The sequence below is a fragment of the Mercenaria mercenaria genome, chromosome 5, assembly GCF_021730395.1.
Source record: "Mercenaria mercenaria strain notata chromosome 5, MADL_Memer_1, whole genome shotgun sequence".
NCBI lineage: Eukaryota > Metazoa > Mollusca > Bivalvia > Venerida > Veneridae > Mercenaria > Mercenaria mercenaria.
Window position 1 is genome coordinate 50976321 of NC_069365.1, and position 17241 is coordinate 50993561.

A 17241-nucleotide genomic window follows, 5' to 3' on the forward strand; every position below is an offset into this window, starting at 1 on the left:
TTTGCAAGATTTATGGCCCCTTTTGTACTTAGAAAATATCAGATTTCTTGGTTAAGTTTTATGTTTAGGTCAACTTTTCTCCTAAACTATCAAAGCTATTGCTTTGAAACTTGGAATACTTGTTCACCATCATAAGCTGACCCTGTACATCAAGAAACATAACTCCATCTTGCTTTTTGCAAGATTTATGGCCCCTTTTGGACTTAGAAAATATCAGTTTTCTTGGTTAAGTTTTATGTTTAGGTCAGCTTTTATCCTAAACTATCAAAGCTATTGCTTTAAAACTTGCAACACTTGTTCACCATCATAAGTTGACCCTGTACAGCAAGAAACATAACTCCATCCTGCTTTTTGCAAGATTTATGGCCCCTTTTGGACTTAGAAAATATCAGATTTCTTGGTTAAGTTTTATGTTTAGGTCAACTTTTTCTCTTAAACTATCAAAGCTATTGCTTTGAAACTTGCAACACTTGTTGACCATCATAAGCTGACCCTGTACAGCAAGCAACATAACTCCATCCTGCTTTTTGCAATAATTATTGCCCCTTTTGGACTTAGAAAATCATTTTCTTGGTTGAGTATTATGTTTAAGTCAACTTTTCTCATAAACTATCAAAGCTATTGCTTTAAAACTTGCAACAGTTTTTCACCATCATAAGTGGACACTGAACATCAAGAAACATAACTCTATCCTGCTTTTTGCAAGAATGATGGCCCTTTTTAGACTTAGAAAATCATGGGTAGGACAATATTTCTATTACACAAAAAAAATCAGATGAGCGTCAGCACCCGCAAGGCGGTGCTCTTGTTTCTATGGTGCCTCAAGTAAACGGATTTAACAAGACAGAATTCATACTTCAACATTGAAAAAATAAGGCCGAATGCTGTGTTTCTGTTTTGAAGTTTGCTTACTCCATTTAAAAATAACCTAAGGACAGATGTAAAACCTATCTAAATTTCTTCCACAATATATAATCTAAGAGTGAAAGCAAAATAGAGAACTTTCACCGCGTGTAACTCAATATTTTTAAAGATGTGTAACTCTACCCCTTCTGTTTAAGTAGTAAATTCACTTTGAACACCAAGAAATCGCTTATAAGATTCATCTTTTTCCATTTTTGTACAAGAAATCAATAATAAGTCTTGAAAGAAGCAAAAACTTACTAAAAAAAAAAAGGAAAAAAAATTTGGTCCCAGTAGGGCTTGAACCTACGCCCCCCTAAGAATTGCAGTAAAAGTAAGTTTATGGTAGGAATTGAATATTCTTCCAAAAGGAGGTTCTCTATTAGTGATCTAATACCTTGAATAATGATTTTTTATCTTCCATATGCATTTCATAACTATAAGAAAGTACTGGTTAAGACAAATGAGTAATTCATATTTCATTGTTTCAGGTTGTATTGGTAGGACCATATGAGCATCATTCGAACTTGCTGCCCTGGAAGGAAATTGGTTCAAAGGTATGGGAGTGGAATTGTCAGTAAATATTGTAATAAGAAAATATAATCAGTAATTGATGCCTCAGTTCTTATTGTACAGAGATTGAAAATACTTATATATTAACAGGGCCTTCTCTGGGTTTTTCATACTTGTCGCCAACCTTTTCGCCAATTTGAAAAAGTTGAAGCCACTTTAGAGCCATTTTTGAGCCAAAGTTCTGAGCCACTTTTATTTCTCTTAGTTGGCTGTCATAGTGTGCATAGAGAAATAAAATATTGTAAATAATTTCATTAGGAATAATAACAAGTTTTGAAGGTGCATTAGTTTATTGTAGAAGTAATTTTTATTTTTATAGCTCTTTGGTCAGAATTACCAATTTTTCAGGACTCATTTATTTTCGGAAAGGAAAATTCGGATTTTTTTCTATTCTAAAAGGTCGAGTTGAACACTTGTCTAATGATTTTTAAGAAGCCATGGTAGCAAGTGATATCTTCCAGCTTCTGAACATTTCAAAGAAATTAACCAGGTCCAGGATACAAATTGAGGTCGATGTGTTTTTGTTTTTGGATCCATCGTTAAAATCTTTTATGAAAACTGAGGAATTACAAAATTATCTTGCAAAAACTAACAAATTAAATGTATCTTTCGTACTTATTTAAAATTCGTCAGTCATACAACTGCATGCCACAAACATGTCGATCTTTTTTTTTTTTTTGTAAAAAATCACAACACATAAAGTACACCGTAATCGGCGTTAATTTTGGTGAATTCTCGGCAGAGGTCAAACATACAAGCTGGCAGATGTTTTGATTACTGGTTAATCATCAATTCACACATTATTACCATAGGCGTAGGAGCAGGGGGGGGCCAGCGGGGGCCAGGCCCCTCCAAAGCTAGGAGAGGGGGTGGCCAAAGTATAGTTTGGCCCCCCGAATATTTTGGAAAAGAGATATAAATTGCAGTCTAATATAACATTTACTTAGCATCATATAGTTCTTTTCAACCTGATTTCTGATTTGCATTTGGCCTTCCCTTGTATTCTGACTAAAAATGTCTCTTTCCATAGTATTAGTACTGAAATCTGTACGCGCCACGCCAAGAATTTTTTACATTTTAAAAAAATAATATATCATTGAGCGCAATCACTACAGTTCCGGTTTGAGCGTCTGCAAAATCAAGGTAGGCCTAACTATTAAGCCTGTTTACGCATGTAAACGTTATGTATTTTTTGGTTTTTCATTGTCCATTCAAGGGAAATGATATTTCCACAACTTTATACTACAATTAGACAAATGCAGTGCTAATTGATTGTATGTCCAGGGCTTCAACAGAAGAATGTAAAAAAATGGCACACTTTTAGAACAATACATATTATGACTGATTAAGACAGTTCAGTGCCTAGTCGTATGTGTATCATCAGAATAACTCAATGATTGCTAAAACATAAAGGTTTGAGGGGCCTATGGCCCAATTAATCCCTGTACAAGGCTTTGAGTCTTTGTCACGAATAATGCACCGAGGATACCTTGCCGCTAACCCCCCCTCCCCCACCACAAACCGCCGGTCGAAAAGGTTTGGCCCCCCCAAAGTTAAACTCGCTCCTACGCCCATGATTACGCAATTATCTTTTCAAAGTGTCAAACAACCTCGACGAATTGTCAACACTGCCTAGACTGGTTATCGATTTTATTCACTACCAGCGTCTAGGTAAACATGTGTATCGGGAACCAATTATTGGGCCGCTTATATCACTACGGAAAAAACAAATGCCGATGCGCCACTTATTTTCGCCAGTTCGCAAAATTAAGCGCCAAATTCTTAAAATAATCGCAAATGGCGACATTGGCGATCGACAGCGGAGGCCCTGTATTAACCCTTATCATGCTGAACACGCTTGATTCTGTCTATGCAACCAGTGCAAATCATGGTCAGCCTGCATAGCCATGCAGTCTGATATGGTCTGTACTGTTTGCCATTCAATCAGTATTTTTGGTATGCACCCCTTTTAAAAGTTAATGGTACTGTTCAAACTGAAAGATGGACAAGTTCATTACAGAAATTTAGCAGGGTAAGGGTTTAAGTAAAGTTATGGCTCCATGTTAGGCACAAAGTGTTTTAGATTATAAAAACTTTGGTGCCAAACCATGACGCAAACACAGGGCCTCGGAATGTTCATACCAATGCTCTGTCAACTGAGTTACCAGATATCTCAAACAAAATCTACTAAGATTTGTAATAAATTTATATAAGGAGACACCATCAGCATCCAGTTTGTTGTTTTTGGGTGGATGGTTCGGCACAGTTGGCTGCACATGCATGAATTAATGCCCGTTGAATTTGTTCTGAACTTTGGAAATGTGCCTTAAAGCCAACAAAACAAACTACCCAGTATGTGTCACTTTTAATTTACTATTTTAAATCGGAGGTTTAATGATAAGTTTATGAAACAATAAAAGAAATATATTTGTATTCTGCAGGTGTTACGAGTGAAGACAGATAATGCTGGTCTTGTAGATCTAAACCACTTGGAAATACTCCTTGAGGTAACATGATAAAATACTGCTTTATTAGTAATCCTATCGAGCAACTTACACAGATCACTTTATTATGACATGAATTGCAGTACTTATTTAGGCAATAAACTCGGAACACATTAGATAGATAATAAGTTTTCTTATACGAACAAAGTAGTTTGCTATAATTAATTTCAATAACATTCTACTTTGCTGCTTAAATTTTACTAATTTTCTTCCTATATTATTTTAGATTCTTTTTTATGCCCCCAGCATCTACTGATGCGGGAGGCATATAGTGATTGTCCTGTCCTGTCCGTCCGTTCATTCGTCTGTCCGTCCGTTCGTACAAGGTTAACCAAATGGGACCGTTTCGTCTAGCATCAATACCCCTTACAAGAATGACTTCATACTAATGCAGATGTAACCTGTGACCATTCCTCATCTTCAAACATCACCTGACCTCAGTTTGACCTTGACCCCATTTTGGACTTAGGTTGCTTTATATGGGCCATCTCTTGGTTAACCAAATGGGACCGTTTCGTCTGGCATCAGTACCCCTTACAAGAATGAATTGATACTAATACAGATGTAAACTGTGACCATTCCTCATCTTCAAACATCACCTGACCTCAGTTTGACCTTGACCTTGACATTGTTTTGGACTTAGGGTGCAAAATCTATCGACAAGGATGCCACCGGGGGCATCAAGCACTTATTGAACGCAGCTCCTTGTGTTTTTTTTTGCTAGCATGCATTAGCTACAAAACATATAAGTGAATGAAGTTTACAGGGTCTATCGCTTGCAATTAGCGATAATATTCGAACTTCATCATATTGGTCAATATCTGAATCCTCAAAGTCGGAAATGAGTGAGTGCCTGATATTCTTTGAATTTCCATTGAACTCGCTGGTTACTGATTTTAACATAAATTAACATGCTTACGACTGTATGACAATTTGCAAATGTCTAATGGTATTGTCGAATAGGAAAAACACGCAGGCAGATGAATTTAAGGCAGTCCCAAACCTCAGGTATTCGACGATTATCGCCACATAATGTGATAGCAATTCGAATATCGCGACAGCAGAGTTATGTGGTGTTAAGCAACCGCCGCGTTTATGCTTCTTTGAACCTTCCTGCGTTAATATGGTCCCAACATGTTTCGGTGCAACATTAAAAACAAGGTTTTATTAAAGAATACTGCTGATTGAACTTTTGCGATTAATGGAATAGTGTCAAATTAGTTAGTTATCTTTGTAAAAGAACGCTTTAATGTATTATAACTACGTTAAATTGACTCCCATCGATGAATTTATTTGAATATGTATTTCTAGATTACTGTACACATTTTACTTTCAGTTTTATATTTCGAGTGAGATACTGACATTCTTCGTTGAATGACTCGGTGCAAAGAGCTATAAAAAATAAATACACTTCTACTTCTTTGCTCGGTGTTAATAATAAACACTTCATACATGTACAAGATATAACCAAAATTCGGCGTGTTACATTTATAGCATCGGCTTGAATTTTGAAAACGACTTTTTTCAGAATTTTGTAAGAAAACGATAACCACTGTATGGGAAATGATCTAACTAAGAAAATGAACGGTCACATCAATGTTTTTTATCAAGAAACAAGAAAATTACATCCACCTTTCGAATCACTCAACATCATTGCGGTAGAAAGTCTTCCCACTTCTCCCTAAAGTCTCCCCACTTCTCCCTAAAACAGCTTGAGGGAGAAGTGACTTCTCCCAAAAATTTGGACCTAGCTAGACCCCTGAGTTTATAGGTTCATAATCTTGCTTTCAATTATTGTTTTCTCATATATTTTCCGAACTTCATCATATTTGGTTCAGTATTGAATCCTTTTTTTAAAAAGGTCATGTGCAAAATTGAGTGTAGTGCTTTTCTAACTATGTCATTATGAATACTTCCTATTTGAACACCTGCGTTATCTGATTTTAACATAAAATTAAAAGTCTTATGGGACTTTTAACTGACTAAAGTCATGTTTACAAGTTATAAATGTACTAATGGTATATTGTAGAAATGGAAGGTGACAGGAAGGCAGATGATTGGTTGTTTTAGTGCAGCCTCAAACATCACAGGAATATTGTCCGACGTTGATATCATCACCGTTCTCTTACATAAACATGGTGCTCTAGCATTCTGGGATTACGCTACAGCAGCACCGTATGTCGGCATCGATATGAACCCTGTCTCAGCAAGGTTTGTATGTCTTGCAAATTTTAACCTTTACCCTGCTGAATTTCATAAATGAACTGGTCCCTTATTCAGTTTGGGCAGTACCACTTACTATTCAAAGGGGTTTTCACTGAAAATTTACTGACTGTGCAGTCTGATCTTAGTTTGCACTGGTTGCAAAGGCAGAATCACGTGCCAAAAGCAGGCTTCAGGTTAACCAAAGTCATAATGTACAAAACAAGTCTTTCATCTATCTTTGTTAGCTGTCAGTAACTTCAGTAAGCAAGTTAGTTTAGTAAAAACTACTTTTATTTGAGAGAATCAGTCATTTTTGGGTTATTTGGTTGATACTGCAATTTCGGAAACATTTTTTTATGCCCCCACTTTGGGTGGGGGGCATATAGATTTGCCCTTGTCCGTCCATCCGTCCGTCCTTCCGAGAATGTTGTGTCGCGCATAGCTCCAAAAGTATTTGACGTAGAGTCACAAAACTTTACAGGAATGTTGGTCAGCATGTGTAGTTGTGCACGTGGGGTTTTGCTTCCGGATTCATTCAGTTGTGTAGGAGTTATGGCCCCTGACTTTGTAAAAATTGGTCATTTTAGTGTTGTGTCGCGCCTAGCTCCAAAAGTATTTGACGTAGTGTCACAAAACTTTACAGGAATGTTGGTCAGCATGTGTAGTAGTGCACGTGGGGTTTCGCGTCCAGATTCATTCAGTCATGTAGGAGTTATGGCCCCTGACTTTGTAAAAATTGGTCATTTTAGTGTTGAGTCGCGCCTAGCTCCAAAAGTATTTGACGTAGTGTCACAAAACTTTACAGGAATGTTGGTCAGAATGTGTAGTTGTGCACCTGTGGTTTCGCGTCTGGATTCATTCAGTCGTGTAGGAGTTATGGCCCCTGACTTAGTTAAAAATTAGTCATTTTAATGTTTTGTTGCGCGTAGCTCCAAAAGTATTTGACCTAGAGTCACCAAAGTTTACAGGAATGTTGGTCAGCATGTGCAGTTGTGCACCTGGAGTTTCGCATCTGGATTCATTCAGTCATGTAGGAGTTATGGCCCCTGACTTAGTTAAAAATTGGTCATTTTAATGTTGTGTCGCGCCTAGCTCCAAAAGTATTTGACCTAGAGTCACCAAAGTTTTAAGGAATGTTGGTCAGCATGTGCAGTTGTGCACCTGGGGTTTCGCGTTCAGATTAATTCAGTATTGTAGGAGTTATGGCCCCTGACCTAGGAAAAAATTTGTGTCCTTTGTCATGTAGTGGGGGCATCTGTGTCCCATGGACACATTTCTAGTTTTTAGCTCACCTGTCACAAAGTGACAAGGTGAGCTTTTGTGATCGCGTGGTGTCCGTCGTCCGTCCGTGCGTGCGTCCGTAAACTTTTGCTTGTGACCACTCTAGAGGTCACATTTTTCATGGGATCTTTATGAAAGTTGGTCAGAATGTTCATCTTGATGATATCTAGGTCAAGTTCGAAACTGGGTCACGTGCCATCAAAAACTAGGTCAGTAGGTCTAAAAATAGAAAAACCTTGTGACCTCTCTAGAGGCCATGTATTTCACAAGAACTTCATGAAAATTGGTTAGAACGTTCATCTTGATGATATCTAGGTCAAGTTCGAAACTTGGTCACGTGCCATCAAAAACTAGGTCAGTAGTTCAAATAATAGAAAAACCTTGTGACCTCTCTGAAGGCCATATTTTTCATGGGATCTGTATGAAAGTTGGTCTGAATGTTCAAATTGATGATATCTAGGTCAAGTTCGAAACTGGGTCATGTGCAGTCAAAAAGTAGGTCAGTAGGTCTAAAAATAGAAAAACCTTGTGACCTCTCTAGAGGCCATATATTTCATGAGATCTTCATGAAAATTGGTCAAAATGTTCATCTTGATGATATCTAGGTCAAGTACGAAAGTGGGTCATGTGCAGTCAAAAAGTAGGTCAGTAGGTCTAAAAATAGAAAAACCTTGTGACCTCTCTAGAGGCCATATATTTCATGAGATCTTCATGAAAATTGGTCAAAATGTTCATCTTGATGATATCTAGGTCAAGTACGAAAGTGGGTCACATGCCGTCAAAAACTAGGTCAGTAGGTCAAATAATAGAAAAACCTTGTGACCTCTCTAGAGGCCATATTTTTCATGGGATCTGTATGAAAGTTGGTCTGAATGTTCATCTTGATGATATCTAGATCAATTTTGAAAGTGGGTCACGTGCCTTAAAAAACTAGGTCAGTAGGTCAAATAATAGAAAAACCTTGTGACCTCTCTAAAGGCCATATTTTTCATGGGATCTGTATGAAAGTTGTTCTGAATGTTCATCTTGATGATATCTAGGTCAAGTTCGAAACAGGGTCATGTGTGGTCAAAAACTAGGTCAGTAGGTCTAAAAATAGAAAAACCTTGTGACCTCTCTAGAGGCCATACTTGTGAATGGATCTCCATAAAAATTGGTCAGAATGTTCACCTTGATGATATCTAGGTCAAGTTTGAAACTGGGTCACGTGCCTTAAAAAACTAGGTCAGTAGGTCAAATAATAAAAAAAACCTTGTGACCTCTCTAGAGGCCATACTTTTCATGGGATCTGTATGAAAGTTGGTCTGAATGTTCATCTTGATGATATCTAGGTCAAGTTTGAAACTGGGTCAATTGCGGTCAAAAACTAGGTCAGTAGATCTAAAATTATTAAAATCTTTTGACCTCTCTAGAGGCCATATTTTTCAATGGATCTTCATGAAAATTGATCTGAATGTTCACCTTGATGATATCTAGGTCAGTTTCGAAACTGGGTCATGTGCGGTCAAAAACTAGGCCAGTAGGTATAAAAATAGAAAAACCTTGTGACCTCTCTTGAGGCCATATTTTTCATGAGATCTTCATGAAAATTAGTGAGAATGTTCACCTTGATGATATCTAGATAAAATTCAAAACAGGGTCATGTACCTTCGAAAACTAGGTCAATAGGTCAAATAATAGAAAAACCTTGTGACCTCTCTAGAGACCATATTTTTCAATGGATCTTCTTGAAAATTGGTCAGAATTTTTATCTTGATAATATCTAGGTCAAGTTCAAAACTGGGTCACATGAGCTCAGAAACTAGGTCACTATGTCAAATAATAGAAAAAACGACGTCATACTCAAAATTGGGTCATGTGGGAAGAGGTGAGCGATTCAGGACCATCATGGTCCTCTTGTTTTCTAAATGACAGAAATAACAAAGTAATAACCTTATTGATCATATTTCAGTCCAGACCAGCCTTACATGTACAAGGATGCTGTGTTCTTATCCTGTCATAAGTTTGTAGGTGGAGTACAGACCCCAGGTAATGACAGACACTGTAGTTGTATTCCTTTTCATGTATTAAAATCTCATCTAATTACTTTAAACCCCTCAGAGTAAATAAAATTGGTAATATTTTAGAGATGTCCATCATCTTACCATTGTAATTACATTCATTTTTAGCTCGACTTCAAGAAGAAAAAAATGAGCTATTGCACTCGCCCCCAGCATCGGCATTGCCGTTGGTTAAAGTTCTTGATGAGGTCAAATATCTCTTCCTATACTACTTGAAACTTAAAATGATTATTTACTAACAAAGTCTACACCAGGACAAACAATCCCCATAACTCTTGATTTGAATTTTGACAAAGTTAAGTCCCTTTTAACTTAGAATTTTTTTGTTGAAGTTTTATAAAGTTTTTACTGGCAAAGTTCTAATTCAGAGTCATGCACTGACTGATGCCAGTCAAAGAAAAGTCAAGCGTGCTGTCTTATGGACAGCTCTTGTTAGCTTGGCTTTTCAAAAAATAGTGAGAGCTGTTCAAATAATTAGGGTATTGGCGTTGCCACCAGCGTCACGCCTTGGTTAAAGTTTTGTGTGTGAGATTATATCTCAGTAACCATGCATGTATTGCATTGAAATTTCATACAAGAAGTCCAAGTCATCAAAGCTATTGATTCAGAAGTAATCAAGTTTGATAATAATTATTATTCTTGGTTGAATTTTATACAAATTATGACCCTTTTTCGACTTATTTTGAAAATATTAAAGTTTTGCATATAACTACCTTTAATTGTATCTCAGGTAACAACTATATTTATTGGACTAAACTTTCACTTATTGCTTTCCAGTCATCAAGCCTTCTGAAATAACTAAAATAACTCCTGGTGGTTAAATTTAGTCCTAAGTATGACCCTTTTTTCGGCTTTAATACTGGTAGGAAGTTTGGTTAAAGTTTTTCATACAACTAACTATCAGGCTGTATCTCAGTAACAGTTACTTGTCTTGGACTAGAAAACTTCAAACTAGATATCTTTCTCATCCAATGTCCAATCATAACCAATTTGGAGAAGTCTTTGTTGACATGATTCCCCTCATTTGACTCAGAAAATTTGATTTTTCTCGCAAGTTGGTATCATTGCCATAGTAAGATTTTAATTGGTAAAAAATTGTGATAAACTAACTCAGTTACACAAGTCTTGCCAAGTTATGGGCCTTGTCTGACTTAGATATTGTCAAGTAGTTGAGCATGCTGTCTTATGGCCAGGTCTTCCTAAAAATGATAATAAAAGCTATTAAACATTTATTTCAGTTTTATTACGTGTACTTCGGTATTATTTGAGTTTTATTTCGTGTACTTCGGTATTATTTCAGTTTTATTACGTGTACTTCGGTATTATTTCAGTTTTATTACGTGTACTTCGGTATTATTAGATATTATTTGTGATATGATGTAGTTGTGACTAGGGGAAGACAAGATGAAATTGACATGATAAGGTTTAGGTAAAAAACAGCACAATTTTATTGCAGGTGTTTTAATAGCTAAGAAGAAACTGTTCAGAAATTCTGTACCTGATGGTTGTGGTGGAGGATCCGTCTTCTTTGTAAGTAACATATATATATATACTTAGTGTACCAGTAATCATGATATACATATTACAATGAAAGCTGTTCTTGTTATTTTACCCAGATCCCAAAGAAATAAGCTAGGCGACAAATTACATTGGTGTAAAATTTGCGATTTTTCTCTAATAATTTTCAGTTTATTTGCTTATTGCTGCCATGTCTGTTTCATATTTGGTTAGACCCAGTGTGAAATAGAAATGCGTTCATTGTCTTAGATCAATTAAAAAACTAGATTGCTAGTTGAAAATTATAGTACAAAATGTAATAGGTAAATGGCAGATATTGCTAATTGCGCCATCCCTACTCTCTGTAGTAAGGAAGTGGAACCTTACCTTTTATTTTGCTGAATTATTGCCAAACGTCTAAAGCAAAAATGTAAATAAGTGAAACAGAGTGAAATTTATCCTTTCATATGATAATTTTGTTGTGATAAGAGCCAACTGAACAGAAGACTCATGGTATTTATTATACTCTGGATACATGTCTGCAAGTCTGCATCGTGAGGTGGGCAGATTAGACTTATAAAGTTATTTTATTACTTTCTGACAATAGGAGAGAATTCTGATTTGGTTTAGTAACTTATTTTGATTGTGAAGTTGGTCTTCTTGTTAACCACTGTCATGTACATATAGGTACGTAGAGATCAGCATCGTTACCTGCAGGAGCCGGAGTTGAAGGAAGAAGGTGGTACCCCGGCGATTGTGGAAGCTGTACGTGCAGGACTCGTGTTCCAGCTGAAACAGGCTGTTACACCAGCCGTTATACTGCAGAGAGAGAAGCTTATGCTCAGGTATCATGCTTATCGTAGTGTCCATATCAGCAGTAAATTGTAATATGCTATGTAAAATTAGTCCATTTGAGAGAGAATTGACCGTTATCATGAATCTTATCCCCCAGCAATGCAAATGTACTTCATGATGATACTGACAAGGGTTCAACAAAATATTAGTAGAAATGGGCTCCAGTGAGTTGAAGTTGCTGTAGAATTTGTCCTACAGGATGAGTGTGAGCTGCGGAAAAGTCTGAATATTGTCAGTTATCTCAGGGGAAGTTTGAGTATGTTCACGAGGTTTGATATTCGTGAAAAAAAAAATGTTTATTGTGAACCCTGCTGACAAAAAAAATTAAGTTCTGGTAGACTGCAAAAAAGACTGTTGTGGGTGGCACTTAAATTTACTCTGATATCTATCTGTCTGTCTGTCTGACCATTCGACAAAATTTGGGTTGCTCTTATCTCTAACAGTATTTGACTTAGAGTCATAAAACTTGAAAAGGAATGTTATACAGCATGTATATTTTGTTTGCAGTATCATTCCATAAGATCAAATTTTGGCCCTTGATGTAATAAAAAATATGTATAAAGGACATTAAAGATGGTGATAGATAAGTTGAGGCACTTATGTCATATGAATACATCTGTGTTTTTTGTTTGAATTGGGTGATAAAGTACTTTCGGCATTATACCAGTAATTTGTTTGTCAGATAAATTACAAAACTGACCCTCTGACCTAGTACTGATTTATTGTTTGCTTTCATGCCTGAAATACAGATGGAAAATGACTAAAACACTTATTGAAGGAATTTGCTTTTAGGGTTATTGAATCAAAGACAGGACATCATTCAGTAAACTTACTCATTTTTTCACCCCAAAAGTTCCTTCTCATTTTGACTACTGTAAAAGCACGTATTTCCGCTGGGTCAAAATTTCGCAAATTTGAAATTTTGAGTATGTTCACGAGGTTTAATATTCGTGAAATTGTAAAAATGGTCACTTTTTTAATTTGAATTATACTAAAGGTGAATATTTACGCGAGGATTTATTTTTGCAAGATGTAGGGCCTCGCAAATATAGTGAAAATTAAACCCTTGCGAAAATTTCTGCTTTTACAGTATTATTACCATTGTTGGGACTTTTTGCCATACAGTAAGATTAAAATAAAATGCTGAATTTAGATTGTCTTCCCTGTAGGTCATTGCCATAACAATTGTTTTCTTATGGTTTTGTCAGAAAAGCACAAGATGCATGGAAAGAGCATCCAACGTTGATAAACCTTGGAAATATGGCTGCATCTCGTCTACCTATATTCTCATTTCTGGTGTACCACAAAGAGTCGGGCCGGTTCCTGCACCATAACTATGTCAGTACACTGCTGAATGATTTGTTTGGGATCCAGGCTAGAGGAGGCTGTGCTTGTGCTGGGCCTTATGCTATGGTAGAGTAGAATTTTATGTCGTAGAGAAAAATGAGTTCTGTATTCATGTTTGTGGAAGATGTAAGAAAATGGCTTGAACTTTGTGAAGAGTAAGAGGCTTGAAGTGTCAGTCCTTGTACTAAATTTGGTTAATAATGAATCATTTAATGTATACAAAAGTGAGTTACTATACCTGCAAATTCATGAATATTGTGTTAATCTATATGTCTGTATTTGTTATCATATAGACCAGTAAAAAAATCTGAGTTTCATAATACTTGCACACTTATGGTTAATGGGAGGTAACTCTTAATTAAAATGCAACTAACCAAATCCTTGAACTTGAGATTTCTGCATTAATTACATGTGTTACAGGACTTGCTGGGTATGGAGGAGGAAATCAGTGAGAGGTTTGAACATCTGCTGGCTGAAGACAGGTAAGGGTTACATGTTACATATGAATTCAGCTAGTTTAGCTCAGCTGTTTCCAAGGTCAGATTTGAAGTTTGTGTGATATGACAGGTTAGGGGGTTGATAGATACTTTGATTTCTGATCAATAATTAGAGAATGCATTGACCTATGGTACTCAGACTTTATAGGATAGTTGCCTGTAGTTTACCCCAGATGTTTTGTTTGGGGTTGAGTAGGTCAAGGTCAATGTTATCTTGAAGCTGAAAGTCTTACAATCAATAGTTAGAGAACATTTGAGACTACAGTACTCGGACTACATAGGATGTGTGTGGTCACTATACAACCCCTACTGCTTTTCTTGATAATTTGAACTGTCAGTCTGAACAATGTTCTTGCAAAACTTTTGCTATGATTGTCTGGAAAAGGTTGTCTGATGCAATGTTGTGAACTGTACTCTTTAAACAATCATAGGTTCTGAAGGTGTTTTTATTTTTCAGTCGTCTGGATAGGACACATTTAAGAAGATACAGGGAATATTCACAAAGAGAAATTCTCAGGTACAGTAAATACATTCAATTTGTATATACCATTAGTTGAAAGAAATCTGAAGAGAAAAAGTGTATGTTTCATTGCTTTAAAAATTATTTACAGTTATGAAACCACATTTATATAGCACACCTTTTATAGTATACTGCACACTGTAAATATGGACTTAATATTTGAGTTTATGGCCCAACTTGGCAGGTTTGAAAAGAACTGTTGACAATAAGACCAAGTGGTTTTTTGTTGTTATTTTTTTTTTTCATTAAAGCCCCTGCATGACATATTGGCCCTATATCTGCGGCAGGAAGGCTTAGAGCCAGAAACCTCGTTAGAAACAGAGACTTCACAAGTCTAGTGGATGGCTTTTTGACAACCTGAGCAGGGCTCGAACATAAAGACTTCAGGGGCAAGTGATTTGAGGTCAGCAACCATAACCAATTGGTTGCAGAGGTACCAGGTGGCCTTTTAAAAAAAGATTTTTTTTTTTTTTTCAAATTTCAGACCAGGATTCACCAGGATAAATCTCCCATATTTTCTGGATGAAGAGAGTGTAGAGTTTACCCTGGAAGCTGTTAAACTTGTGGCAGAGGAAGGCTGGAAACTACTTCCTCAGGTAAAATATTAAGTTAAAATTCCCTGTTGGAATAGACATCCAAAATCACTGCCCAATGTTTACCAGATTCACATACAAATCTAAACAGGTGATAAATGAATTATTTATTACTTACATGTATATTTATCAAGTACAGTTTAATCTTGGTATCTCGAATTCCATGGGTGGAGCGTTTTACTTTGAGATAACTGAAATTCGTCTTAAAATGATATTTTGTGCACATGTTTTGGGGACGAGACTTGAAAATAGCTGGAGTTTGGAGATAAGCCAGTTCAAGACATTGAGTTTCAACTGTAGTTATTCAAAATGTGAATTTAGTCATACACATGTTGATTTAATTTAGGCTCTAATCAGAATAGCATATTTCAATAAAACCTTAATGGATTGAGGTAACACAGGAATGAGCAAAGTGCTCAAGTTACCTAGAATTTCAAGCAGTGTAAAAAATTAAAGTAAAACGATCTGGGACCGTATGAATTGCTGAAGTGAGCCAGGCACCTTGAGCTGTTGATGCTTGAAGGAGCGGTGTTTCACTGTATTCATGATCATATGAAACTTTTTATGTGTTATATTTTATTTAGGAATATCCATTTACATAAGTTCATGACACTATGTTATGACCCTCTGTATCATTGTCTCTGTTTTTATACTTTCAGTATATGTTCAATCCAGAAACTGGGGAATGGCGTCAAAGAAATTTTCAGGTACGTTTCTTTGAATTCTATCTATCTTCGATTACTGTTTTAATTCCCCGTTTTGGTATTATTAACAGATGTGCAGTCACTGCAAGAGAAAGATTTTTACAAAAGTACAAATATATTAACAGTGAGATGTCAAGTGAGAAAGTGAGACTGAAAACAGTAAAAAGTGTTAGATATACAGACAAGAGTAGTAAAATCAGGTTAAAAACACACTGCTACAAGCAGTTGCATGTATGTTGGCATACTGCCTGCTTGACAGATTCAAGTGTGGGTAGGAGAACAATTTCAGGTGGGAGGTTGTTCCGTAAGATGAGAGTACTTGGAAAAAAGGAAAATTTGTAATCAATGGAAACTGTATGGATTTGTCTCTAGGCCAGAGGAATTTGAAACACATATTTAAGATTATTGTTAGATAACATACGAAAACTTTTTGTTTGAGGCATTGCAAGAAAACCAAAAAGATAGAAAGACAGTGTTTCATGACCGTTTAGGATATATGTTAATTGCATGTTTAATTCCAGTTGCTGAAATGAAACACAACTTTAGAATATTATTGAACAAAGTTGTTTTTCCAGCATCACTCCAATATAAGAAGCAGAAATGATAATAGAAACAAAAAGAACATATAAAATATTTGATTTTAGAATGAAATAAAATGAGTTAACACACCTTAAAAACTTACTTTCAGTTTTAGTTTGGTCAGAGGATTTCAAATACAGTTGAACTTTGTTTGCTCGGACTCAGATAATTTGAACACCACCCTCTGCTCGAACTCATCATCAGGTTCTGGCCAAATCCCTTAATTGTTTAATGGCTTGAACTACCGATAACTAACAGATTTTGCTGGTCCTGTCGAGTTCAAGATAAATGTTACAAAGTTTGACCATATTTTTAAGGTATTCAAGGACAGAAAGTGGTTAGGTCATATATCCTACAACAGTGGAGAGATGGCTTACAAGATACCTCCTCTGGTTGACAAAGGACCACTTCCGGATAACTACCAGGTTTGTGTTGCATTGACCAATTCTATTTTCAACAATATTTCAGCCAGAATAATAGTGATTCTGAAATCAGTATCTATACTAACTTACTTGTTTCCGGCAAGTAATTGACAATTTCCCCATATGGAACTGAGATAAATCACAAATGAGATGCATCGCCTTGTGTCATATTGCTGAGAATTGCAACCAGTCTCTGTGCATATAGTTCTGTCCTATCTCAATCAAACCTGTATTAAGAAGCCAGCCAAGGGAATGACAGATTGACTGCTTAAGACAGGTGGCTGCTTAAATTGTAATAAGAGCAAAAAGTAAATCTGGGAAGTTAGTTGGCTGGCTGCTTGAGGCAAGTGACTTTCAACTGTATATATTTACATTCGCCCAACTCTTTTCCATTGAAAATTATGACGTTCATTTCATATGAACAGTAAATGGAAAGGCGCGAAAATTACATCAACGCTGCTTAGTGATACTGGGCCGCTGTTTTGACGATGTCAGGGAGAAGGTTCCTTAGATGAAGTCGCAGTTGTTCTGTCTAGTGAACAGAATGGCCGGGAACCTGATTTAAATGTTAAATGCAACAAAATGAGTGCAATTGTTAATTTAATCTTAATTTAATCTAGCGCGATTCATGAATTTGCTGATCCTATCCTGTCGTTCGTTCTACATGAACACCGAAAAAAAGTATTTCATTTCTTAAGCAT

General features: G+C 36.2%; 1 protein-coding gene across 1 annotated transcript in view; it reads left to right on the forward strand.

The window, feature by feature from the left end:
• LOC123557183 (uncharacterized) overlaps positions 1 to 17241 on the forward strand; it is a 38318-nt gene that overhangs the window by 6870 nt on the left and 14207 nt on the right. The window contains exons 5-16 of the mRNA XM_045348486.2: positions 1395 to 1460; positions 3918 to 3983; positions 6010 to 6191; positions 9418 to 9494; positions 10983 to 11056; positions 11711 to 11868; positions 13087 to 13291; positions 13646 to 13707; positions 14180 to 14239; positions 14727 to 14838; positions 15495 to 15542; positions 16436 to 16543. Of these exons, the coding sequence (XP_045204421.2) occupies positions 1395 to 1460; positions 3918 to 3983; positions 6010 to 6191; positions 9418 to 9494; positions 10983 to 11056; positions 11711 to 11868; positions 13087 to 13291; positions 13646 to 13707; positions 14180 to 14239; positions 14727 to 14838; positions 15495 to 15542; positions 16436 to 16543 (1218 nt within the window). The remainder of the gene's footprint in view (positions 1 to 1394; positions 1461 to 3917; positions 3984 to 6009; positions 6192 to 9417; positions 9495 to 10982; positions 11057 to 11710; positions 11869 to 13086; positions 13292 to 13645; positions 13708 to 14179; positions 14240 to 14726; positions 14839 to 15494; positions 15543 to 16435; positions 16544 to 17241) is intronic.